Source organism: Neodiprion fabricii, chromosome 3, assembly GCF_021155785.1.
Source record: "Neodiprion fabricii isolate iyNeoFabr1 chromosome 3, iyNeoFabr1.1, whole genome shotgun sequence".
Lineage (NCBI taxonomy): Eukaryota > Metazoa > Arthropoda > Insecta > Hymenoptera > Diprionidae > Neodiprion > Neodiprion fabricii.
In genome coordinates this window covers 38,240,796-38,265,772 of record NC_060241.1, presented here as the reverse complement: position 1 = coordinate 38,265,772, position 24,977 = coordinate 38,240,796, and the positions used below count along the sequence as shown (strand labels likewise).

Sequence of the window (24,977 nt, the reverse complement as noted above, 5' to 3'; positions counted from 1 at the left end):
TAAGACTCAGACTGATTGGCGTGACGCGTTGGAAAGCTGCCAATATCGTGGACGAAAGCGCAACTTGAATACGAAGCTTTCAAGCGGCTGAAAATTCTCCTTCCTTATCAGCGTAATGCGAAACTTGTTGGATACGTTGGCAAGCGAGTGACGTTGAAGTCCAACGAGACATGAGACGTCTGTATAACAAAGCTTTGAATTATTGGCTCAAGAATTTATAAGCATGGAGAAGGGTGACAAGCAAGATCCATAAATTATCCTCAGAGAAAAAACATTTTTCAAGTATTCCCGTTGCGTTGTACTCGAAGATTGATATGGTCTAATATTCCTATCACTTAAATCACGTCTTCGTACGAGAATTGCTAGCGCTTTTTGGGAGATTTTTAGGGATAACGATTGCACAGATCATCGAAATTGTTTTTTTTTTTTTTAGAGTTTACATTCGAACGAATAAATTTTGATTCTATACATCGAATAATAACCAAAATCGTCATTTATTACTTATAAAACTTACTTTTGTCCTTTTTACGTTGATAAATAAGTCTCGAAGTTTTTTGTTGATAACTGATACGGGTGCCTATTCCGAAGAACAAAGAAAACTTTTTCACCAAGATGCGATGAACTTTGAACGACGTTATCAGGGGCCGTATAATGAGAGCACGATGGGAATTTGATACGAGAAAATCCGTACGAACAAGGAAGAATTACGAAAAATATTCATCTTCGAACTTTGTTTAGCAATACTTTTACATTCGTACTTTGTTATTAATTATCAATTTTTAATAAAAGTGACTTAAACGCGAGACTGAAGTTTGATTAATTATTATTTGCAACGAATGTTTGCGAAAATAGGTGATATTTCTCAATACCCAAAATATTGTTCAAGTTTCTACAAAAGCAAACTTTATTCGATAACTTGTTTTTTCTTTTAATAGTAACGTGGAGGAAATCAAAAATTGACATCCAGAACTCAGACTGAAAATTCGCGTTGACCGATGTTATCGATCCGTTTGGAGTAAAAAGTGCAACAATAACCGTAACCGAACAGTTGACTTCTTGCACATTACGCTCAGGAATTACAAAAATTACTTCTTACTACAAGAGCGTTGCCGAAAAGCTGTTTTCCAGTTTTGAAAATCGATGCCAACGAAACGCGTATAAAAATTCTTTCGCGATCCGATTCAGACTGATTTACGTTATTCGACAGCCGCCGATGAACACGCGGTCACGTTTGAGCGTTATAAATGACTACGCGTCACGCCAGTGTTTTGTGGCAAGATGCTCGAGCGTGTAACAATTACTCAAGTCTTATCGAGGAGTGTATGACCCCGGTTCTCCTACGTCATAAATACATCTCGTTTAAATTATTGACGTGCGACTGTGTTAAGCAACGGGCAATGGGACTGATCACCCGATCTTTCGGGGTCCCCACGTTAACTGCACAACCACGTAACCCGTGACCGACGCGTTCGCTAATTATTTTAAATTCACGCACACACATACACACATATACGCAGCTTCTGGAATTCCGCAAGATCAATCGCAACATGCGACGATAGTCGCGAAGGAAAAATTCGGAGAAGCATCCGATTGCAGTGCTGGTTGATTAAAAATTGTCTTCTCTCCGGTGACGTTGAAAATAAGTCGTCACGAAAAGACAGCGTGTCGAAGTGATGCGGAGACGATTCAAGGCTAAGTACGCAGATTTAATTCACATACCGCAAGTCTTCGTTGCGGTAGTTTTTTGCGATCTGGACGATCCGACCGTGCAACAACACCTCGCGAATCCAAGCAACTCGATGGACATGATTTTGCGAAATTTTATACTAGGCTGGGAATAATTGTCTCGGAATTTGCAGCTCTGACGTTGCGCTACGTTCGAGAGGTTGGGAGGAAAAGCCGATGGACCTTGTCTGAACCCAAGCACCATCGACGATACGGCGAGGCTACAGGAAGGTTCAAATTTCATTGACAATGAGACGGGACGATTCGGGTTCAGAAAGAGGAAAGATGACGTCGCGCTGGATCCAGGAATAGAATCGTCTTAGCCGGAAGGAGCGGAAGGCTCCGTTATACATCCACCTCGCCACTTCGTCCAGAAGTAAATTTAGTTTCTCTGTAGATGTTCCGTTGGAAAAAAAAGAGAAAATCTGTAGCAAGTGAATCCGGATGTCCAGGAATAAGCCGAAGGCGATTAACGAGGAAAATTTTCGAACGGAGATTAATGAATGAAACCGAAGAATAACAAACGAACAAAGAAATAGGAAAAACGTGTGATTGATTGGTAAGTAGAATCGTCAAGGTTTGAAAAAAATGCTATCATCCAAGGACCGTTTCGCCGTTGAGCTGAAGATTTATCGTTAAAGAATAGGCACGGATGTTTTGCATCTACGATTGATCGTTAGAAAGAATTAATCAAACCACTAGTACCATTAGTGATCAACTCTGACGGATAAGAAAGAGGCCACCTGGATTGAGTTTTAAAAAATGAATCTTCGTTTTTAAGCTCAGTTACTGGGTTGAAAGTTGTTTTCGAATAGAAATATCGAAGAAAAGTTCATCTGTGATGAAAGCAGCCGATTTCGTTAAGAGATAAAATACTTAACTTTTTGTTCTTTTTTTTTTTTTTCTTAATATGAGAACCCATTCCAGGTTGAATTAATGAATTTTCGCCATTCGCGTGAAACGTCAGAGCTGAAATTTTTTTTAAAATTGTTAGGCACCGCACTCGAGTTGATTGCGAGGTTAATAATTAACGAGCAGCTGTGCAAAGCGAAGGTGAGTATCTGCCTTCAAGCTGCCTGAATACGATTACAAACAAAGAAACGCGTGTCTTCGCGCAGGAAATAATAATTCCAACAATTCGACCGACTCGAACTAGCGAGAGATAACGAAATTGCGCGTTTGAAAAATACTTAAAAACAAGCGTGCGATCTTTCGGCACGCTTCTCGACCGCAGTACGTACGTACGTATACTACGTATGTATAATATCTCTCGATTCGCGCAGCGGTAAAAGCGAGCATTACTACGTCCATCGACGATTTTACAGTGCGCCTGAGCACGGTTGTATTAAATAAACAACGAGGTGAACAGCCATTACGCCGCGTACAAGAACCGCCGATTGTATTGTTCGCGACATCGGGAGCCTCACGATCTGCGAAAAGCGAAAACCGCTGAAATCCCAACATGACGAATGCGACAAGATCCGCTTGTAAAAATGTAAGAGCGACTGGTCGTAAAATATGAAAGGTAAGAGTACACGCCAGAAACGGCAGCATAGGTGAAAAGCAAACAGCCTCGCTAGCCTTTGTTCGAAAATATCACAAGCATACGTTATTCGTTCGGGGGGAAAAACTCGAGAGGAGAACGAGGCGTGTGATTAAAAATAATAAATAAAACAATTCGCTGCTCGGCTGTAATTCACGTTGGAAGAGAAAATTTGACAGATTTTTGATCCTCGTGCCCGGAGAAAGATAAAGATAGATAGATAGATAGATGGATGGATAGATAGAGAGAGAGAGAGATAGGCGTCGTCTGAATCGCGCAGAACTTGACCACTGAAAACTGCACCGCCGCTGCATGTCTTATTGTAAGATCAAAAAACGATCCGAAATTCTGAACGAACTCACCAAGCAGCGACGTTGTGATTCTCTACGGGTATCCGAATTCATTCCTCGTTAAAACACATGTCGATAAATATTTTCTCAAACTTTTCCTTTGCACTGTAGGGCGAAACTGCACGCGGTTTAGTATCGGCGCGACGATACGCGACGACCAGCTGGAAACGGGCACTTTTCGACACCTCCGATGGGTCATTTGCCCTTTCGCGAAACGCGTCGGTTTTTTGTTTTTTTTTTTTAATTTTATGTACTTTTTGTATTTTTTTTTTCTACGATTCGCCGTTTCCTTTTCGTTAATCCCAATTCAATCAGCGCACTCGATCCGGGCTAAAGACGCTTCAACGGAACTGCGGAGCACATTGCCGACGCGGAAATTATCAGCGTTATTTACTGCCTTTCCGATAAGCGCAATAAGCCTTCACGATGAGACACGACGTCAAAATCAGCTGTGCGCTGCGCTGCCTGACGGACCGAGCTTTGCTTCTGCCGCTGCTTGCTGCTGCTGCTCCGTCTCTTCCCCCCCGCTTTACATCGAGAAAAGGAGCGTATCTACTGGGAGGTGATATTTCGAAGAGGAGTTGGTCTCCTTTGTCTGACGAAAATCGGGGGAGGAGGAATTTTCACCGTAGATACTGCACGAGCATAATTCGGGGGATTGGAATATTCTTGCGATGTTATCGAATTCTGAGAAGTGACGATTGCACCGAAATTGTCAAATATAATGCACCGAAAGTATTGTAAATAAGGATCATTGTTGTTTTCGGTTAAATTTTAACGGGATCGGCAAAATTTCTTCTACAATTAAAATTTGTTTATCGAAATTTTTATAAATTATTTGCGAATTTCATTTTACTAACGGGATAAGTTGAGAACGAATCTAGCTTCTTTTGTTGTCAATTAATTGGTACAGATTCAATCGAATTGTATACGATAATAACAGGATAATTTTCTTATCCTGCAATAATTATCAACGAGAATGGAAGTGAGTAGAGAATATACATTACAATAAATATATAAATAAATTAATAAATAAGAATGCAAGTTTGTACCGATTCTTCATCTCTATTCGTTGAGAAAAATCGTTGGAATGCAGGCTTTATAATTTTGGTATCCGTAGTTGGTTGATGAAAATTAATATTTCTCAAGCGAAGGACCAAAGTTCCTCAATTTTTTTTTTTTTTTCACAGTTCCACTAAAAAATAATCCGGCAACGAAGAATCGAAGAAAAAAACCGACGGATCGTTCGGATCGTCACGGGGTTAAGATCGGGGCCCCGCGATGCCTGGATACGGGACTGCTGGGAGACTCGCGCATGTACAACGGATCCAGCAGAAGGATCCGTCGGTGGGGATGTGAGGCATTTTCGCGCAGCGGCGGCGCGAGGCGAGAGAGAGAGAGAGAGAGAGAGTGAGAGGAGGAACGGAGGGTGAAGGGTGAAGGAATACCGCATGACTACGGGTCGATAGTCTCGCACCGGGCTGTCGGCCGCTTTTCGGTGCACGCGCACTAACCTCGAGTGATTTTAGTACGGACGCACTCGGAGGACACGGCGATCTTTGTACTCAGGCGCAGTATCGGCCCTGGCGTAACACATTTGCGTGTCAGCATCGCCGGTGTATCAGCAGAGCGCTCGAACTCGATCGTGGTTCGCCTTTTGTTTCCTTATTTTTCATATTCGATAGCCTTCTTGTTCCTTCCCACGCAGCTGCCGAATTTAGAACGATCGGGCAATAGACCGGTTGCAGTATCGAATTTTTAAAAATTATTTTAACCCTTTGACGGCCAAGCCTCTTTCCCGTTGACGAAAAAAGACATTTTTCTCAATAAAAATGTTTGAGGAATTAGACTTCTTGAAAATAGAGGTTTTCAATTTTCATACCTAAATAAAAAGTTTCTTGACTTGATATTTTTCATAATTGTTTCAGGATTTTTAAATTGACGTCGAAGATGATATTTTTAGAAATAGCCGTTTCGTCGTTGTAGCAAATTTGGTATAATCGCAGTTAAAGGGTTAGTGGAGAATTTTTCAAAGTAGGAAGTATAAGTGGAGAAATTGGCGTAGAGTGTGAAAAACCAAAATGTATAACCGTCAGAATTTTTTCTACATCGTCATTTGTTTCGACGATTTTATTCCTTTTGGTTTTCTATCGTTCCAAATTTCTAAGTTTCGAAATTTTATACGAAACAGATTTCGAAAATTCGATATCGTGACTCGGTATCAATTTTTTGATCTTTCATACCGTTTGTTCGTTTATGGTTGCAGTTTATTCAACATCCGTTCTTTGAATGAAAACATTTAACCTGTTTTTCTGCTGCAAGTAGATTATACACTAGTTTTATCATTTTTCATCATTAAATATCTTGCGTGTTTCTGACCAGAATCTTAAGGCACGTCACAAAAAATCGTCACATCAAAGGATGACATTCCAACTGTCGTATTTGAGGCGTATTATCACGAATTTCCACAATATAAATGGAAAGTTATATCAGAGATAATAAAAAACGAAAAAGAAGTTCAGGCTCATCATTCACAAAACATACGATTTCTGCATTGATTTTTACTCGGAGACGGTAAAGAAAAAACCGATTGTTCGATCTGGCCACCTCAAATCGTGACACTTTTCGCACACAAGTTTATCGATCATCAGATCGACGATATCCAATTTACAAGAAATAAAAAACAGACAAATACAGAGAGATCGGATTTTGATAAAATTTCCCTCGTCTTCTGCGCTGCGATCGTTTGATGTAGGTATAAAAATACGGCAAATAACAGTGAGGAAAAGTGAGGATGACACGTTGATTGAAGAAGCGTAATCTTATGGAAATTCTCGATTTTCTTTTCGCTTCAGACATCACCGAGAATTTTTGTCGCCGTTCACGACAGGCGGGCGTAACTTCTTGCACCGACCAATCGGACGCTCTATAAGGGCAAAATTTCAGTGAGCTTTGATCTCTCGAGTAAGAATGAAGGGGGGGAAGAAATTTTTGAGTTAAAAACACCGTTTCGGCCTCGAGTTCGTAGCCCAAACGTTAGAAAATAATTTTTTGTTCAAGTACATACGATTATGAACAAAAAATTACATTCTCGACCAAAAATTTGTTTAAAAATCTGTATGAAAAAATGTTGGGATTGAAATTCCAAAATCTAGCTACAAGCTTGAATCGATAAACAAATTTGTACGATTGTGTCAAAAATTCACGTCGATCGGATAAAAATTGACCGAGGAATCTCCGTCACCGGATTAAAGACGTGGTCGTTCTCTATTCGTACGCGCCATGCCGCCATTTTGTTATTAATTTCAGTGAAAAAAATTTGAAAATATTCTTAAAACCATAAACAATAAAGCCCTTAAACTGAAATTGTTCAAGGTGTTTTCGTTTCCTTGAGAAAAAAAAAAAAAAGAAAACTCCTGACGGTAGGTATGATTTTAGACAGTTCAGAGCCGTTACGCTGAGAAATTGGAAAGCTGCGCAATTCCGGTTTTCTCCCGCAGCACCTGCATGCAGTGTAAGCTTTCAGTGTATAAGATAAAGCAGTAAAGACGACAGACGGCTGATATCGGGCAACTTTGTTGCAGGTTTTATGACTGTTTCAGGGGGCTATAAAACGAGGCGAAATATAATGGTCCCAGGTCCTTGTGCAGCTGCGAATGAGAAATCGATGACTAAGCTCCTGCTGCTGCTGCTGGATGCTTTCTGCAAGTGTAATTAACGGTCCAGATGAGAATAACGTAAGTCGGAGTCCTGCAGGATGCTCGCGTCCTTGGAGTAGGTACAAAAGCTCCGAGTATCCCGTTTCAGCGCTTAGTGCGCAGGCCGTGGAATTAATTAAACGTCATTGTTAAGATTAATTACCGTTCGTCGAAATTGAAACGTATAAATTATTCACAGCGTATCGATTGAAACGAGACGAATTACCTTTTTCTGAATCGGTTGCGTCCCTCGGCGTGTCGTTGAAAGGAGTTAGCAAGTGCTTGCAAAGCTCGCCGCTTCTCCAGATCTTGTATAACTTTATTCCGGAAGCCGTATTGCTCAGCTCGAAGCTTTTTCTTATTCCTACAAACTAGGTTTGTATACGCGTGGTTAGTTGAACTTTATTATGAAAATCGATCGCGTTTCGGACTGGAACTTTTATAGGATATTACATCAGGCGAAGCGAGGCTGAAACTGCGCGATAATTTAAGAAGCTTATCTTCTCTCGGGGAAATTCAACGGCTTTAATCTTCGGTTAGAAATATTACCTCGTATGGTTAACGACAAATTTTTATTTTTCAACATCTCGTGATATCGACAAAATTCATCAATAACGTTAGCATGATTATTCGCCGATTTGTGAGCTGCTGTTTCGTTTCTACGGTGTAATTCGAAGCAACGGATTATTACGAAATTTATCGGAGAAGCGACGTGACGTAAAATCAAATTAAAATCGTCTCAAGTTTGATACCTTGATTCAACATTTAATCAGAAATTATGTTCAACGGTGCGGTATGTAATCGTCATAGACTAGTTATGGGGTAGGAAGGTGTTTCTGAACACACGTGATTACCTGTGATGTGTAATCGGATTAATTGGGTGATACCTAAAGCAGCGTTTGCCAATTACCAACTGCCTGCTATCGCCTTTCCAGATACAGTACCTATTTCGTAATTAGGTCGTCGGAGTGACTCTTACGTTACACTTTTCGCCTGTCATGCCTGACTTTGACTGATAAAAAAAGATGTCGAAATAAACAATAACTGAAAACGTCCAAAGACAGGCTATGAAAATCGACGCCGATCGATTAAATTGTTATTAAGAGAATTTCATTATATCAGAAATTGCGAAGAACATAAGTTTACTTGTTTGTTTGCTATTTTTTTTTTCTCCCGATCCTGTTTGTTCAATCTTGATCGATTGCCGCTCATTTTGCTCGTCAAATTAGATTATCTATAGATGATTGTTAAAGGATCATGATTTTTCTGGAGAATTCATTTTCGAAAAAGCCAGAATTAATTGAAATTTCATCAATGGTAAGATTCTCGAATAATAACAATATTAATAATAATAACGATGACAACAATGACACCGGAACGTAATTTGTAAATGAAATCGTTAATCAACAACCATGCGTTTTTCACTTCAGATTCATGGATGAAAATTATTTTTCTTCCATCTAATATCTGTGACTATTTCACTGATTCGATTAGACGCATGTTTCGGTACTTTCCATTGTATCTTTTCTTTCCTAAACACACAAGAACGAGACCGATAACGAAAATGGCTTTCTGAGTAAACGACAACGTAATGCTAAATGATTAGACACATTATCGAAGCTGCAGTCGGGCGAAACATTCCTCGAATCATTCCTCGAGACGTTTCATCCTACTTCAAATATTTACACAGCGGTTCACTCGCTGTATCGTACTAAAAAACAAAACCCACACAGACACTTACACTTTCCTCCCCTTTCTCGCCTGATGATTAACGGAAAAAAATGTTGAGTAGAAAAAAGAAAATTGCCGAGTTTCCGAAAATTTTGCTCACGGTTGTTTTAGCGTCTCCAAAAATACCGGGACTTATAAAGTGAACAGTGATTTTCGAAAATTTCTAACTTGTGTCATTTCCGAAATCCCGGACAATCTCAAGGATCATTTTTTAGACGAGCGGAATTGTGAGTTCTGGAGGTTTTATTCTCAAAAAAATCAGACTAAAGACTCACGGAAAAACATACTCTTGAATTCTTTCATATCTGCTGTGTTAGCGCATTGTCGTGAAATAATTTTATCATCGACCAGTAAAGTTGTGCAGTTACTGAAATTCTTTGTTCAGGGACAGGTCGGGTGAAATGGATTACCTTCGTTTCGTGTACCCGAAAATATTGGACTACTCGAAGATTTGGTATTACTTGAAAATTTTGGAATACTCAAAGAGTTCGAGTACCCAAAATTTCGAGCTCCCGCTTACTTTCAGTTGTTGTGAATATATGGACAGCACTTTTTTGGAGTCAAATCTACACCAATTGTGGTAGATCTACTCAAGCATATATATATATATTTATATATATTGCAACAACTGCTACGGGTTTTGTAACTCTTATTACCGGATTTGCAAATCTTGCCATAGTTGCTACAGATTTAACTTGAAAAAAACGATGTCCACGTATTCACCACAGGAGATGTAAAATGTACGATATTTTTCGTTCCGTGAATTTCACACTCCACCGGTTCACTTGTATTTCCGTTTCGATTTGAGGTAATATCATATTTGCGAATGGCGAACGGGAGCAGAAAAGGCAAGCTGAGTGAGTCGTCAGCTGGTCAAGACAGTCGGAAGAGCGAAACAATGACCGATGAGAAGTAGCTCGCCTCCGCAAAACCGTTTCAATCGCTTCGGTCAATTCAGATTCTCGTTAAACGCGAATTGTTGGCTTTCCGATGAGACGCGATGCGCAAAATTCCGCAGGTCCTTCTCTCCTCCCGTTCCTTTTCTCTCGGCCTTTATGCAAGCCTTTGAGCTTAGCCCGGTTTGCTCGCCACATTCGTCAACGCCACGCGTCTTCCGGAAACCAGACACCATGGATGATGGAACGCCATGTTACTCGTCACGTTTGTCGTGCACCCCAAGCTTCCCCAACGGCGTTACGTGTCTTATGAAAGTGAAGGCACGTGTCGTGGATTATTCGCTTTTCAAGCATCGTTTCAATGCTCTTGGACAAAAAGGTTTTTGCAATTTTTGAACTTTAAAACAAGAGATTTTTCGAGGATTTTTCATGAAGAGGCGTTTCAATTTAATAATATGAAAGTTTATGTACGTATTGGGGTAACATCGAGCTTCGTTCTGATATTTTTTATTTGTAAAGATGATGATTTTTTAAGCTGTATAGCCGATCACCGAAAGCAACCAATAAAAAAAGACGTTTCGCGGTGAGCGAGATATCTTTGGACTGGATAATCCGAAATGAAAAAACAAAAAAGATTTAGTCAATATAAGGTATTATCTGGTCTTTAATCAAAGAAATAAGCAAAATGTTAATTTCTAATAAGACGTCGGCATCACAAAAAAAAAAAAACTGGATTTCTAATCAAAATTTTTGCCTTCATTTGTTTATAAAATAAAAAATATTGAACCGGCGAGAAAAAACCTTCGATCAAGGGATGAAAGATATATTCATAAAACTTGTGTAAAAATTTGAGACTAATTGGTTCAGCCGTTTAGAGAAATCTTGCTCACCGATATTGAAAACATAGTTTTGAGAAAAATGCATTCAAAGTTTCAAAAGCACTTTCAAACGCTCCGGGGCGTATTTGTAAATTTGCGCGTAACTTCGAGAATATTTCTCGGATCGATGCGAAATTTTCTCTGCATTTATACATAACGAAAATCGATATTTGAAAAATCAAGACCAAGTATAACCCGTTAGGGTGTTCGACTCGAAATTCAGTTGAACCACGCAACGGTTCACATTCTGACCGAGCATTTTTCATCATTCGATTAACATGCCAAGACATTGATTCACTGTCAAGTGGAATTCACGATGCTTGAACTTGGGTTACCGAATGTTCTCCCGAGTTCTTGTCTGATCAAATTCCGGACGCAACGCCTAAGCGCGGGGGTTCTGAATAAAAGATGAAACATTCTTGAACTGTAACTCTTATCGACAGTTGAGCGAGGAAACGATCCTTGCCAAAAGAACGCGGCAAGACTTAAGTTTCCAAAATTTTTACTCCGAGTTTTGCGTTTCGCAGCGATCGCGTAACATTTAAACTACAACGTCGCGTTGCGAAACCTTGCCGATTCGTCTCGGAAATGCGCTTACGCGATCACTATGTCCGAGGCGTCGGCTGCACTGTGCAGAAAATATTTCCCACACTCGCCAGACGATTTTTACGGATATTGCGGGAACTGGCTCTTGAAATTTGTAGACTGAAATAGACGTCTGCCTTCAAATCGGTTGCGTAACCGGGATGATCATCTAGCATCGCAAGCGTGGATCGCGTGTACTTTTCGTAAACGTAGCTTGGCCACGTGCGATCGCCTCGTGGCCATCAGCCAAACTTTAGGCCGTGTAATACCCTTCTATATGTACGTCGTGGGATAATCTTTGGCTACAAATCGCATAATTCATGCTTCGGGTGAGAACAGAGACAGCGTTTCGATCCCATTTGGGATTCAAATCACCTTCCGCAGCTTTGTTCTTCCAATAAATTCTCCGACTTGGACGGATAATACAACCGCATCCGGTATCGCAAAATAAGTTCGTTGTTCTTATTTGCGTCGTATGCTAATTACTTACCGGGTGTGCGATACTTGACCTTGAGCTTTCGGAAAGCACGTATGTCAGGCTTTCTTCACCAACTCAGCCACTTTTTTTTCATCCTCTCGGATCTGTTTCAGAATTGGTTATACAGTAGTAATACTTAAAGGTACTCTACGTGAATTTTTATAAAATTATTAATTAAAAATGTTTTGGAAATGTTATTTGTTTTTCAAGCCGTCTATCAGGGAGGTTGAAGTCCGTCAAAAAAAAAAAATGTTGACATAAAAAATGTATGCATTTTCCAACAACTATTTGGTGCGACATACGTTATATTTTTGTAGAGATCAAAACGTCTATTTTCAGCGGAAAAAAAAGAATTTTTATGAACAATGTAACGTATATCGCATCGAATAGTTTGTGGAAAAGAAGAACTCAGATCTAACTTAATTCGCCTTTCTCGGTAAACTATATATTCTACTCGGCAAGAATGGAATACGTTCCCAATGCACTGCCAAGTACCCTGTAAAATTTACAGCAAAATCAAACGAGTCGCGTTGAAAGTAAAAAAAAAAAAAACTGAAAAAAGCCTCCTTCTTTTCACTGAAAATAGTCTTCTTGATGTCGTCACAAATATAGCATATATTGGTTTAAATAGTTCATGGAAAACTAATCATTTTTCGTGTTCAAATTTTTTTCCCCAAGTACAATCCTCCGTGATATACGGGTTAAAGAAAAAAGAAAAAATAACATTTCCGAAAGGGATATCATTAAAAAAAATCTGTTAAGATTCACAAAAATTTGAACAAACAGATCCGAGGGGATAAAAAAAAAGTGGCCAAGTTGACGAAGAACGCCGCGTGTATCGGTTGTCACGGTAAATAAAGCGAGTCAAAAAGTGGAAGACGAAAAACAGGCTCATTTTTCATACTCCGCAACGAGCTTGAATGTGTATTTTCAATTTTCCTTGAACCTAGTTGAAGAAACAGTAAAAACTTTAACTACAGGGTAACTGAATTACGTTTAATGAAACGACTTGACAACTGTTTTCACTTCTTATCTTTATTCCTTTGATTTACTGACACGTCAAGATATCTCCGCACCGCGATTACAAGTAATGAATATTCAAACGAGCTGGCAATTTGTCGTAAAATATATTGCAGTGCTACTGTGTACATACATATACATATACATATATATATATTTGTATATATGTATACACACAATGATAGTTAATGGATAACAAAGAGCGTTAACGTTAAGCCGTTTTTGCTATCCATCGAGAATGCGCATCGAGCGACGATAAGAAGGAACACATACATCCAATGACACAGCCTCGGTTTACGTACGGCACAGGTGAATGGGAACAACGGCTGTAATTTTGATCGAGCCAAATATGCACGGTGTACGTAAAGTGTACGGCTGTCGATTGCGAGCCGGGTACGTGTCTGAAACAAGGCTGTTTTTGTCGTTCGATTCAAACTTGAACATATGCTGACTAGTAATAATCCTGTACGTCAAGGTGTACGTGGACGCGAAATAAACGAATCAGCTGTTTTATCGCGAGGTCAGATTCACGTATTTCCTAACGTTATTTCATTATTTCTACGCTGTTATGGTACGTGTACTTGAACCGTGCACAGGCTTGCTTGCTCAAGCTACATTCTACACGCTTCCTCGTGCTACTTTTGTCAGGTCGCAAGGCTGATAGGAACTATCTCATATTTTAAGATAATTTTTATTCGCACCGTAGCAACTTCGAGAGATTGCTAAAAATTGCTAAAAAAAACGAATGGTCGAAGTGTGTTTCGAAGTAATGGCGGGTGAAAGGCCATTCAAAGAAGAATGATTTTTTCAGAGAAAAGATAGATTAGTGAAATCGTGCAGGCGTCGTTTAAATCAGCTGTGATTAATTGCGACACGATGATCCGCGCGCCGCGTCGTTGGAAATTTATTATTCGACATGTATTGAATCGGTGAGACTGATAATAACTCGACCATATTGCCGACACCTCATTCTCTTGCGATATATTCGCCGATAACGAGGAACACTTGTATAAATTGTGTGCTGGTGTATCCGATCGGTAATCGGTTTGAGACATTAGAGCTAGATTGCCGATTAAATTTAAAACAAGGAGAAATTAATTCAATGTATGAAAAGTTGAGCATCAATGTCGGGTAATTAAACTTGTGGTAGATTGTTTTTTGCTTTTTATTCGCTTTTTTTTTTATGTACTACCGATACTAGGGTTAAAAATGTACTTGAAAAGAATCGTAATCATCGAATGTCATTCCTGCAATCGCAAACTGTGCGTGATAAGAAATCCCTGTGGAGATCTCTCGAGCGATCGATTTGCTACAAAGAAACAATGTGCAAACATTGCACCTTGCAATAAAAAATATCCGTACACGTACACGTATTACATTTGAATCGACATTTTTAACTGTAAGTATGTACTTTGAAGCCTCTCGTATTACGCAAGATAAAAACTGAAGAACCTGCACCTAAAGAGTGCGAAGGTACTTGCGGTGTGTTTTTTTTTTTTTTCTAATATTTCCAGTAGTTTACTTCTCTGGATAACTTTACGCGTGCACATGAACTTGAGTTGAAATTATCACAGCGGAATTTTATCGCCAGCTGTTACTCCGCAACTCGGAAAGATTAAATAATCCGATTATACGTGTATTTACAGCCCTTCGCTTAGTTGACATTTTTAGCACCGGCTGTTTAGATTGTGCATTAAAAACCGTCAACGAACGAGATCTGATACCGTAAATTAGATTGCAGTTATTCCATTCAAACTTAAGTTGAATTTCCGGGTCGAGCCCAGTTTACGATAAATCATGCACGAAGTAATGTCCGTGCGATCGAGTACGACCTTCTATTACACTACTTGCACAAATAACTAATAAATGAGAATGAAATGATTTTTAAATTACATAACGATGTTCATTTATTTATACGTTGTCCATTACATAGACTGAATAAAAACATGTTATCTAGGAGTCGATTAATCCGGAAACGGAAACGACTCGAATCGTGAAAAATTGTTTAAAAAATTTGAAAAACACTGTGCGGTAAAACTCGAATTTTCAATTTCTTTTTCCTTTTCTATTCACCTAACCTACTGCTTTTCTGTCCAGACTCAACTTCCGTTCACGTCGTAGTAACAATTTTCTTCCGACACCCGATTACGCCGCGAGTGTGGAGGATAATCAGCGTTATTTCTCGTTGGATAATCCCCGGCAGAATTTCTTCCTCGCCCACCAGACGGCGGCCAATGCGGCCGCCAGAAAACCAATCCCTGCCACGATACCCATTGAGATGGCCCTGTTTCTCCTGTAGGCCGGAATTTCTAGGCCGAAACGATCGCTTGTCGCGAAATCGTCGGACAGCGACATCGCGGTGACTTCGAAAGTGTAGTAGCTCTCCTCCTCGAGTGTTTTCACTGAAACGCATAAAAGCAATCAGTTAATTGCTCTTCGCGAAGCTCAGAGAGGAATCCAAAGAACCGTTATAGGGTGGTCTTTACTTGGACGTTAGAAAACATTTTCATTGGAACACCTTCTTAGATCTGTTCCGAATGATTGAAAAAAAATTTGTGTAAAGTTTCAAGACTCTACGTCAACCGGAAGACGTATCTTTAAGCTTCGAAAGTCTTAAATGTAAGGTATGTGTAGTTTTTATAACCAGTAATTTCGTTTTGTATGACTTTGGTATTAGTTAAGGGACCGATTTGAAACTTGGCAGAGTTGTTGCTGTCTCAATGAATTTTTCCGACCCCCCAACTAGGACGACCGCAAGAACCACGCGTAAAAAAGAGAAGAGAACGAGAAGCGACAACGCCGCAAGAAAAGCTAGAAAATTTAAACTCTGCGTTAGTGGAATGGGAAGAGCATGAACGAGCACGCCGCTTATTCTCCCTTATTTAATCTAGTTGAGGACGATCCGAGTTAATTGAGTGACTAGTCGCGTCTTAAGACACAATTTGGGCAAGTAGCACTCGCTCGACTTCCTGCATGCGTTGATTATTTCTCAAGGTATTCAACATTCGGTGCTGTACGCCCTCTCCGTACGTTTCTAACCGAGACGACATCGCGTCATACCCGTATTCTCAATTACCGAGGGTCGTCGTAAAGTAATTCTACAGACAGGGGTGGCTTACCCAAGTAGGACGTGTCGGTGGTTTCAGCCATTCCATAGAGCTGCTCTAACGGTCCTCGGAACCATCTCACCGTGTACACTCTGACTAGCTCGCTTCCGTGCGCTGGAGGGTCCCAGGTTACCAAGTAACCTTCAACCGCTGGCTGCACCCTCAAATTCCGCGGGGTGCTCATGTATTCAGAGGATTCTAGTACGACAGATTTGAGTCTCGGTTAATTGGTCACGGAGAAAAGTGCGGAGCATAAAAAAGGCAGATATTCATGGTGCTGAAGTTGCAAGCTTGTGGAACTGGCTTTGTGAGAAGTGATGTTAATTTTTTACTTCACTTAAAACAAGACTCGTTATGCTAGCTTGATGGCAGAGGGATGTTCATAATTGAAAAAATAGATATCCATGTACCAGCCTGTTAAATAGATCATACCAAAAGCAAACGGTGGAGGATAACTAGAATGAGCGAAAATAAAAGGCTTCGTAATGTTGAAACATCGATTAATTCAATGAAGATGAGATTGAGAAGAGAGAATGAAGTGAGATTTCAAGTTCACATGAATACGAGTTGGATAATTTATGCCTGGACCGATAGAAATGGCAAAAAGTACATCAGCATAGTAACGTTAAGAAAAAATTGATCGTATTTCAGAGTTTGAACGGAAACCCAAATATTGTGTCAGCCATTTGTTTCGTTTGAGGGTTAAAATCAGCCTTTTCATAGCGTCTCCTTTTTGCATAATCTAAAGAGACTTTACCGCAGTTCGCTAACCTTTCGGACTCCTGAATTCTGAAGCAGAGTTCTCATCAATGACACCTGAAAGGTAAAAGGTGCCATGAACCGCGATGCTTCGGACAATCGTGTAAAATAGTAGTCCAACTACCGGATTTTAGCAAATCAAAAACGTACTTGGTTTGGTGTAAATGCGTAAAGCTTTGCTGAACATTCCATCCCCGTGTTTATACTTGCTCAGGACCATGAACTCGTACTCACGACCAGGGGTCAAGTTGTTGATAGTGGCCTCGGTTGTCTTTCGGGACAAAATTTTCATCGTCCGCCATTCGGAGGTGTCGGTTGGTCTGTACCTGACATTTCGTAAAGGAATGGGAAGCAGTGAGTGTCGGCGTTTCGTCCAAGGTATGAAGGGTACTGGTAAGGAACACTATGTCACATGGCTCCCTGACTCTCAATGTGTCCGCCGGAAAGCACGAAATAATATTTCAGGGAGTGACCAGAACAGCGTTCGTGTAGTGGAGGACGTGGTCCTAATTGGCGCACAGGAATGAGGGTTCAATTGGGTTCAACCTGATTGGTGCTTTGCGGAAGTTTTGCCGCAGCAACTCCATCTTAATTTCTCTCTAGGTACTTTACGGACACTTTATATACACATAGATATTCCTCCTTACCGTTATTATCCTCCATTGTCGTGGCTTTTTCCACTTACCAAACCGAGTACTCCATCTTGGGCCGCACGAAACCTGGCACCCATCGCAATATCACAGTGTCCCTGCTGCTTGTCGCACTCAAATTGTACGGCGCTCTTGGCGGGGCGTCCAGAACCATGAGTTCAGCATCAGCAACGACTGTGGCTGCTTCGTTGCTGGCCGCGCATTGGTAGACACCTCGATCCTCCTCCTGGATCCGTTCGATCGTCAAATTTCCCCCGTTGATGGCTACCCGATTCGATGAAAGTGGCGTCCCGTCCTTCAGAAGAAAGAGTGTCAGTAGGACTCATTAACCCGCGAAATGGAACCCAGCAATTACGAAACGATTCCAGAGCAGAGTTGAGCATGCACTTCTTTTCGTCATGAGACGGTTCACCCAATTTTGGGAATGATAAATCATTAGTGCACACTCATCATGCGTTACAAGTCAGAAAGTTAGACAAGTCGGTAAAATTCTTTCAGAATGAGTCCGCGTTTGTTCGGATGGAAAACGTACTTTGAACCAAACGATGGTTGGACGATGGGTCTGATCACCGTCTCTAGCGTCGCATGGTATCTCAATACTCTCGCCCAGTTTTTGTATGTAAAAATTCTGCGGAGTTACGGTGAAAACAGGCGGCCTTTGCACTATCTGAAGAAAGAAAAACGTGAGGTCAAACGAAATTAGGGACACTCGAGAATCGGTGGGATAGAATTCGAGCTACACCGATATCGGCTGCACTTCTTAGTCCCCAAATTGTACGTTACACGTCACTCTATTAGGACACAGGTTTCTTCACCTCGGACGAAACGTGATTGACAAACATACTTCACGACTTACGATCCTCTGAACCGTATTCGTGAGGGCGTAATTGAAGAATAAAAGACGACACTTAAAAAGTTTCGTTCAGCCGGTCGTTGGCCGCACTGACCAACTGCAACGTCTCTTGAATCGCTGAGTTGTTGATACCTTTACAATTTTCGTCTGGTTTATATCTGGAACGCTTGGTCGGTGAAGATCTCACCATAGTATGTTCCGGAAGATGAAAAGAGAGGAATGGCTCACCACATTGATCGGCGGACTGGGACCCTCGGTTCCAAGATTGTTGAACGGGGTGCAGGTGTAACTGCCTGAATGCGTCTCGTTGACTTTGCTGAAGTACAAAGATCCGTTCCGCCTGTAAAACACCCCTTGAACGTTGTACGGATCGAAGAGAAATCCGTCCTTGTCCCAGCGTAGATTGGTCAATGGTGGATTCGCCCTGAAGTGACAGTCCAAAAGTCCGGGTCTCCCGTAGGGCAGGTAAACTTCTCGCGGAGCGTAAATAACCTTCGCTTTGTCTGGGGAAAAAAAATAACTCCGCGTGAATTCCACCGCTCCATGATCCATTTTCTCATTGCTACATCATTTCAAGTTGACCTGAAACTTACACTGAACGTTTAAGAAGGCAGCGGCGCTCTGCCGTTCGTTGTTCGGGCTGGTAATGGTGCAGGTGTATTCTCCCAGGTCGCTCATGGCGGCTGAGGTGATAGTGAGTGTCCCATCGCTGCGAATGGTCGCCCGATCGCGAAGATCCTGAGTAAACAACGTGAAAACCCTTCACTCACGCTTGATCGAAATATTGGTTAACACTCGAGCAAGGATTTGCGATTCGACGTCTCTTGAGCAGGGTATTTTTTCTGTCAAGGGTGTTTCCACGTCTTGACATCTGTGTCAAGTATTTTAATGGTGGGTCAGGTAAACAGAGACAGCTGAGCTCAGTCGTGAACTTCAGTCTACCCCTAAAGAAAACAAATAGCGACAGCCGCTACCGAGGGGAGCGTTTTTCTTTTTCTATTTCCTTCTACGTCGGATGCGAATGATGTATTATTTGAATAGAAATTTAACGGGATTCAAATTGCGTCACAGGAGTGCGGAATCAATTGTGTCGTCTTTCTTTATTTCTTTTTTTTTTCTTCTTGTCAATTTTGGAACGAATACTCACCTCGATATCCGCTATCGCAATCCCGTCTCGATACCAGTTGACCACCGAACTCGTGTTCTTGGTGACGCAGGCGAAGTTTGCGGTGTTACCTTCCATTGTGGTTTGATTTATGGGCGGTACAGCCAGCAAATTTTCTCCTGTAACAATCGGTGGCCGCAGGGGCACACCTGGTTGAACGATTTAACGAGTCTGTCTGGTGATTGGTTAGTAAGCGGCTATTCGCTTTTGAGTAGCATTTTTCGAAGCTCGTTTGCTACATTTTTTTATTTCGTTAATCACAACATTTATCACAATGAGTAACTTTATTCATTTTCCACTATTCTGTGATTAGGGTGTTTTTATTAATTTTTGTTAATCACGTTCAAGCGTTGATTAATAAAGCTCTCGTTCTCAGCGAGTCGAAATAGTTGTATTGCACAGTGAATTGCACAGGGTCATGATCGGCGATGAATTCATAATTCTTTCCAAAATATCGCGAATTTCAGGACGTTTGTAAACATTTGAGATTCCGATGCTTTATGAATTCCTGTCAGTGTCTTATTTCGAGTTTTTGTTGTGCTTTACTGATTCTGCATTACAATTCATATCGATCTTGACCCTCCAGCTCCTGATACACAATATAATCGACACGAGTCTCTGATAAGAAATTCTCCTTCTTTTCATTTTGTTCGTTACATTACAATCTTCTTTCAATCGGCACGTAAAAGTTTAGAATCTCAATATTTATTTAGTCGAATGGAGTAAGAAAGAAAAAATAAAAACAACCACAAACGTACTCAACTCAAAGAAAAGTGGTCGAACTGACTAAAAGTATCGAGAATTCGCCTCGTAAGAAGGTTGACGTAACTTTTTCGAATTAATTCAAACTTCGACTTTGTCGATAAGCGGCTGCTTGACGGTGTGGAAGAATGGCAGAATAGAAACGAATAAAAAATTCGATTGTTAAAAATTGGCGAAAATTTGAGTCGCGCAACTTGGTCTTTAACCTACTTGAAAGTTAGGAACAACTCGATTACTAGGTAATTGTTGCCGATGAGATTAGTTCAAGTAGTTCCAGCTGCAGGAGCTACGACTAATCAAGTAAAGTAAGAACAACAAAAGCGAGGAAATCGATGCGTTAAACGGGTATGTCGGACCTCGATTTCGCGGACAATTGCTCAATGAAATGTTTTCGTAGCAAATGGTAAATCTCTCTTTGTCAATCAAAATGAACGGAAGAGGTGCGCTCTTTGGTTTTCTATACAGTAATCGTTTGTTTATCAAGTCCGTATTAAATTAGAGAACCGGAAAAGACGTCCCGATTTTAAAGGCTGTAATTGAAGAGGACAATCCATTTCAGTTCATCCATTTGCTTGATTAAAATTTCTCGAACAATTAATCAACCGAAATGACACAGTTTTCGAGTTCAATGAAGAAATCGAACCAACGTGCAACAGGGTCTTTAACGGTCCGATTGTATCCCGCTTTTTGCGGCGCAGAGGTAGTTTGTTTGTGAAAAAAGCAGACTCTTTCAAAAGTCGTTCCACTTCGGTGATGCTTCTGCGACGCGTTGGATGACCGCGAAAATTGTTGCTAGAATCTTCTCGAGATGTAGCCTGATACAGATGAATTAGAAACGGCGTATTGTAATGCTAATTCAACTAATTTACCGGTATGCCCACGCGTTTCGTCAATTTGCACTTCTCTCGAGGTATTCGGACTCCCGGCACCGTCTGCTCCAACTTCAGAAGTAAAAAAGAAAAGCAAGGTGTTCAGAACTTGGTGCAAAGAACGACTATCGGAACCAGAAACAGATCCGTCATCCGAATCGGTTAGGTTCGAGTTAGTGAATTAGTTTTAGGCGTGAACGTGTACACTTCGAATCGAACAGCCAATGTTTGACGAACAGTCAGACACCCACTGTCGTTCGGCCACTCAATTTTACCATCTATCGTCAGGTGAGCCCACGTCCCGTTGTTTCTGGAGCTCGGCGTCCTGTTTGGGAATATAACCCGACATTCGTACCATCCTTGATCCGTCTCGCGAATGTTGGTCAGATTGATACTCCCTTGTCCGTATCCTTTGCCCCCGCCATCCCCGATCAGGTGAATTCTCCCGGCGTAGTCATCAGTCTCGATTATCTCACCGTCGTACCACGAATAGACCAAAGCCCCCTGTAACACAGGTTAAAAGCTCTTATAGGTGGCATTGGAAAACCTCGGAATCAACTTGCGCCATTATAATTCATTCGACAGACCAAACCAATTGCTCCGTGTACTCTGGAGCATGATTGTTATCGTGTGTTTTGATAGTATCAGGCTCGCGTATCCTGTTGATACGATCGAAGCGGATCGTTTTTCCCGAAGCTTCATCCGAAACGGAAATTCGTCAGGTTTTTATGCCGATGCAGGACCGCCGTAGAGGAGAATTTACTTGGGGTTATTGAATTAGGCTTAACTTGATGGGATTTAACAACCCGTGGCGACACTTAGCCCCCTTCCATTCAATTAACAAGTGTCGGTATTAAAAAGGTCTTGACGAACGAATCATACAAGCAGCGATACACCGACCATTGCAGTTGATGCCTCTCATCTCGATGCACTGAACCGTGTAACCAATTCCAGGGGGAATGCTCGGTCGCAAGTAAACTAAGACACAACCCAACGGACGTCATGCATGGTGACTACTACTATTGAAGACAGCTTCGTCTACGATTCTCCTTGTAGGATGGATTGATTTTCATTCATTCGCCATCACTCGCCTCTAAATCGTGAGCAGGATGAAAAGAAATTTGATTTCTGAAGCTGCTCCCCTCAGAATTCTAAGCCAAACATTTTCTCCTGACTACGAGTTGAATCTCGACTAACCATTGGGTCGTTTCGGGGGCAGGATAAACATGACGATTGACCCGTGCGTGACGTGAAGCGGTGTGTCGTGGTTAGTATAAGGCCAGTTGTGGACGTTGGAATCTGGGAGCTTAAAGGGTTTGATTTGAATCAGGAACAATCGCGAATCAGGCCCTGTCAAAACGCGCCCATCAACCTAGGCAGTCACTGTACCTACTAATGAACCTTAATCGCGCGACAATGCGTTCCGCGTTAACAGTGACCCACTGAAAGAACGAACCCCTCATGTCGCAGACACCGACAACCTAATTATAATGCAGCCTTGCGTCCCGTACTCCAATTACTGCCTTCGAGCGAACACGATTTGCATACGCATCAGGCTCAAATCAGGTTAATTTCCACTTCACTCACTGTGTGCCACTAGTTTGACATTTGCATTTTGTTTCCCGCAAGTTATTCAAATTAATCCGTACGATGTCTTTCGATCGCTGCAAGTCTCACCGTGTATGCAGCAGATCTTGCATCCGGTGTCGCCAATAACCACGTGCTTGGTCCTACTCTACATGGCCTGCCTTTCCGAAGGCGCTCGAAGAGCTGTCAAAAATGGTCTGCAAGACGGTAGAAACCATGGTGGTAAGTTTCTGTAAATTTCTAACTTGCAGACTGTAGCAACCCTGAATAATTGAATCAATATCGCCTGATCTGAGACAAACTTATTCTATTTTTATGAATGGACTTACCTCATGATTCCACCGCAAGATGTAGGGGATTGGTAGGTCGTGCGGAAAGTCGAGGTCACAGTTGAAAACGATGTGACCGCCGACGGTGGCGGTCAGGAATGTTGGCTCTTTTTCTTCTTCGAGTAGGTGTGCATAGCCCTGAGCTAAATGGAACACGTCGTAGAATTATAAAGTGATGGTCAACGATCACTCCGGTAAGCGTTCGCGAATACATGAAAGTTGAAAACAAAAAAAAAAAAAAAAAAATTGCTACACTCCTCGACTATCGTGTACCAGTACAATTGCATGATTTGAGTTCGAAACTCCGGCAGCCGCAAACCGCGAAAATACGAGTACAACTGCGTTGTACAGTGGTTGCGAGAATTCGAGATGGCGAGTCACTCAATACGGGATACCAAGTTTTCAGTTTCATAAAAGTGAAACTTTTTTCAAATCCATCCATGAGGAGAGAACGGTCAGTGTCTATGATACGGTATATAAGATGCAAGATTATACGTATAATTAACAAGGCCATCGACAGTGATAGAATTACAAGTAGTTGTTTTCATATCCTCGTAACGCGATGTTTCGACTCTGCTGATTTTGCAAACCATTGATAGGCGCAGGTCCTTAATAACGAACTAAAAGATTCCAAAGGTTCACTGACAATTTATACGATACTTGATTACTCTCAGAGACTCACGATGGGTTCTGTTGCCGATAGACACTGTCGTTGTCATGAGTGCAACCGAATCAATGAAGCTTTTTTCACGGACAAGAGGAATCGGATTTTGATCACGAGAAATTCGTACGATAATCGCGTTGTTGCCTAACATGGATTACAAGGATTAAAGAGGGAAGTTCTTACCCTTGCAGAATAGCAGGGCAACGAGAAATGTGCGTAAATTTCTCATCGCGATTTGAATGTGAACAACACTTGGCGATTAGTCTTCGAGCGATGAATCCTAGCACTGTTATCACACACTTGTATACACCATCACTTCCGTCAATTATTTTGCCTTCCTTCTATCATCGGTAACCGAAACCGATCAATCAATCGCCCAAAGAATTCGCGCCGATAAACTTCCTTCCCTGTCCTCTCAATACTTCATACTTTCCGATCGAAAACTCGAACCCCGCTTGCTCAGCGATCGGACCAGAACGCGCACCTTCGGCACTAGACGTTTTGCATCTACATCAACTGCATAATCACCGACTATGCCTTCTTTTTGCGCGCGAAACTTGCGGCTGAAGGCTGTGGTAGGGTGAACTTTAACCTCGCAGGTCAGTAAAGCGTGATTTTAGTTATCGCTGAGCGATGGTATCACGGAGTGGTCTAGAACCGGAGGAGCTTCTAGCAGTCAACTAAGTAATTGCTGCTGCCGCTGAGCAAAGCGGATACAAGTATACAGGGGTGGGGGGATAATTCGATGCTCACAGGCACGACGCCAATCTAGTACGTCATTGAAATCCAGAAACGTCACACCCACTTTTACCGGTAGGTACACATCGTGCTTCTCGGCACGTGCTTTGAAAAAAGCTCGTGAAGGTGTTGCGTACCTACATCCAGATGAGATATTCACGAACAATCCTTCCAAGTCACGTGCGTTACGTGATACTGGCGTAGGCATGTCTTCTGTTTCCAGGATCCTGCAGGAAGCAGTATTCCGTATTCATACCATGGAAATGAAGGTTGATCAACCATCTGTTTACAACATTCCAAAAATCACCTGGGATAGTCTTTGAAGTAAGTTCGGATTCTAAGGAGTCTCTATCCTCTCTTTGTTAGAAAGTTTGATCTTCCGTGAAATCTATTTTTGAAGCTTGATCTGCAAATTGGAATTTGGGATATCTTTGGATATTATATGTTTAACGGAATGATTGAGTCATTTGGAGTTCGGAGAGTGCATAGACACTGTTTGTGCTGTATTCCTGACTGCCAGAGACGAAAAATTGGGGAAATCTACAGAAACCAGTCCCTCACGTGTCTTGCCTTTGTCAATAAGCTTCAGG

At 41.4% G+C, this 24,977-nt stretch overlaps 2 protein-coding genes across 4 annotated transcripts in view; both read right to left on the bottom strand.

Moving 5' to 3' along the window:
* The window catches only part of LOC124177927 (ATP-binding cassette sub-family G member 4), a 33,723-nt gene extending 29,784 nt beyond the window's left edge, over window positions 1-3,939 (bottom strand). Inside the window, exon 1 of the mRNA XM_046560895.1 lies at window positions 3,631-3,939. The gene's annotated coding sequence lies outside the window, so the exon portion shown is untranslated. The remainder of the gene's footprint in view (window positions 1-3,630) is intronic.
* Window positions 3,940-14,391: 10,452 nt separating this feature from the next.
* Window positions 14,392-24,339, bottom strand: LOC124179128 (protein borderless). Of its 3 annotated transcripts, none has more exons than XM_046563254.1 (13): window positions 23,833-24,339; window positions 22,986-23,128; window positions 21,345-21,573; window positions 21,070-21,141; window positions 19,421-19,587; window positions 18,867-19,011; window positions 18,502-18,776; window positions 17,953-18,087; window positions 17,456-17,715; window positions 16,921-17,096; window positions 16,783-16,827; window positions 16,024-16,209; window positions 14,392-15,306 (listed from the first exon to the last, which is right to left on the bottom strand). In XM_046563254.1, exons 1-13 carry the CDS (start codon window positions 23,876-23,878, stop codon window positions 15,080-15,082), a joined length of 2,106 nt encoding a protein of 701 aa, XP_046419210.1. In that variant the 5' UTR covers window positions 23,879-24,339; the 3' UTR covers window positions 14,392-15,079. The 3 variants fall into 3 exon arrangements, with proteins under 3 accessions (XP_046419210.1, XP_046419212.1, XP_046419213.1); XM_046563256.1 differs by having other exon boundaries at window positions 19,421-19,557; XM_046563257.1 differs by lacking the exon at window positions 21,070-21,141 and having other exon boundaries at window positions 19,421-19,557.
* Between the last annotated feature and the right edge of the window lie 638 nt (window positions 24,340-24,977).

Excerpts from the sequence above, each read along its gene's own strand:
- LOC124179128 (XM_046563254.1), bottom strand. The coding sequence starts at position 23,878 with ATGAGAAATTTACGCACATTTCTCGTTGCCCTGCTATTCTGCAAGG. Across the intron at positions 23,129-23,832 it reads TGCCCTGCTATTCTGCAAGG|CTCAGGGCTATGCACACCTA; the intron begins GTAAGAACTTCC and ends TGTTCCATTTAG. Across the intron at positions 18,088-18,501 it reads CCAGTCCGCCGATCAATGTG|ATAGTGCAAAGGCCGCCTGT; the intron begins GTGAGCCATTCC and ends TTCTTTCTTCAG.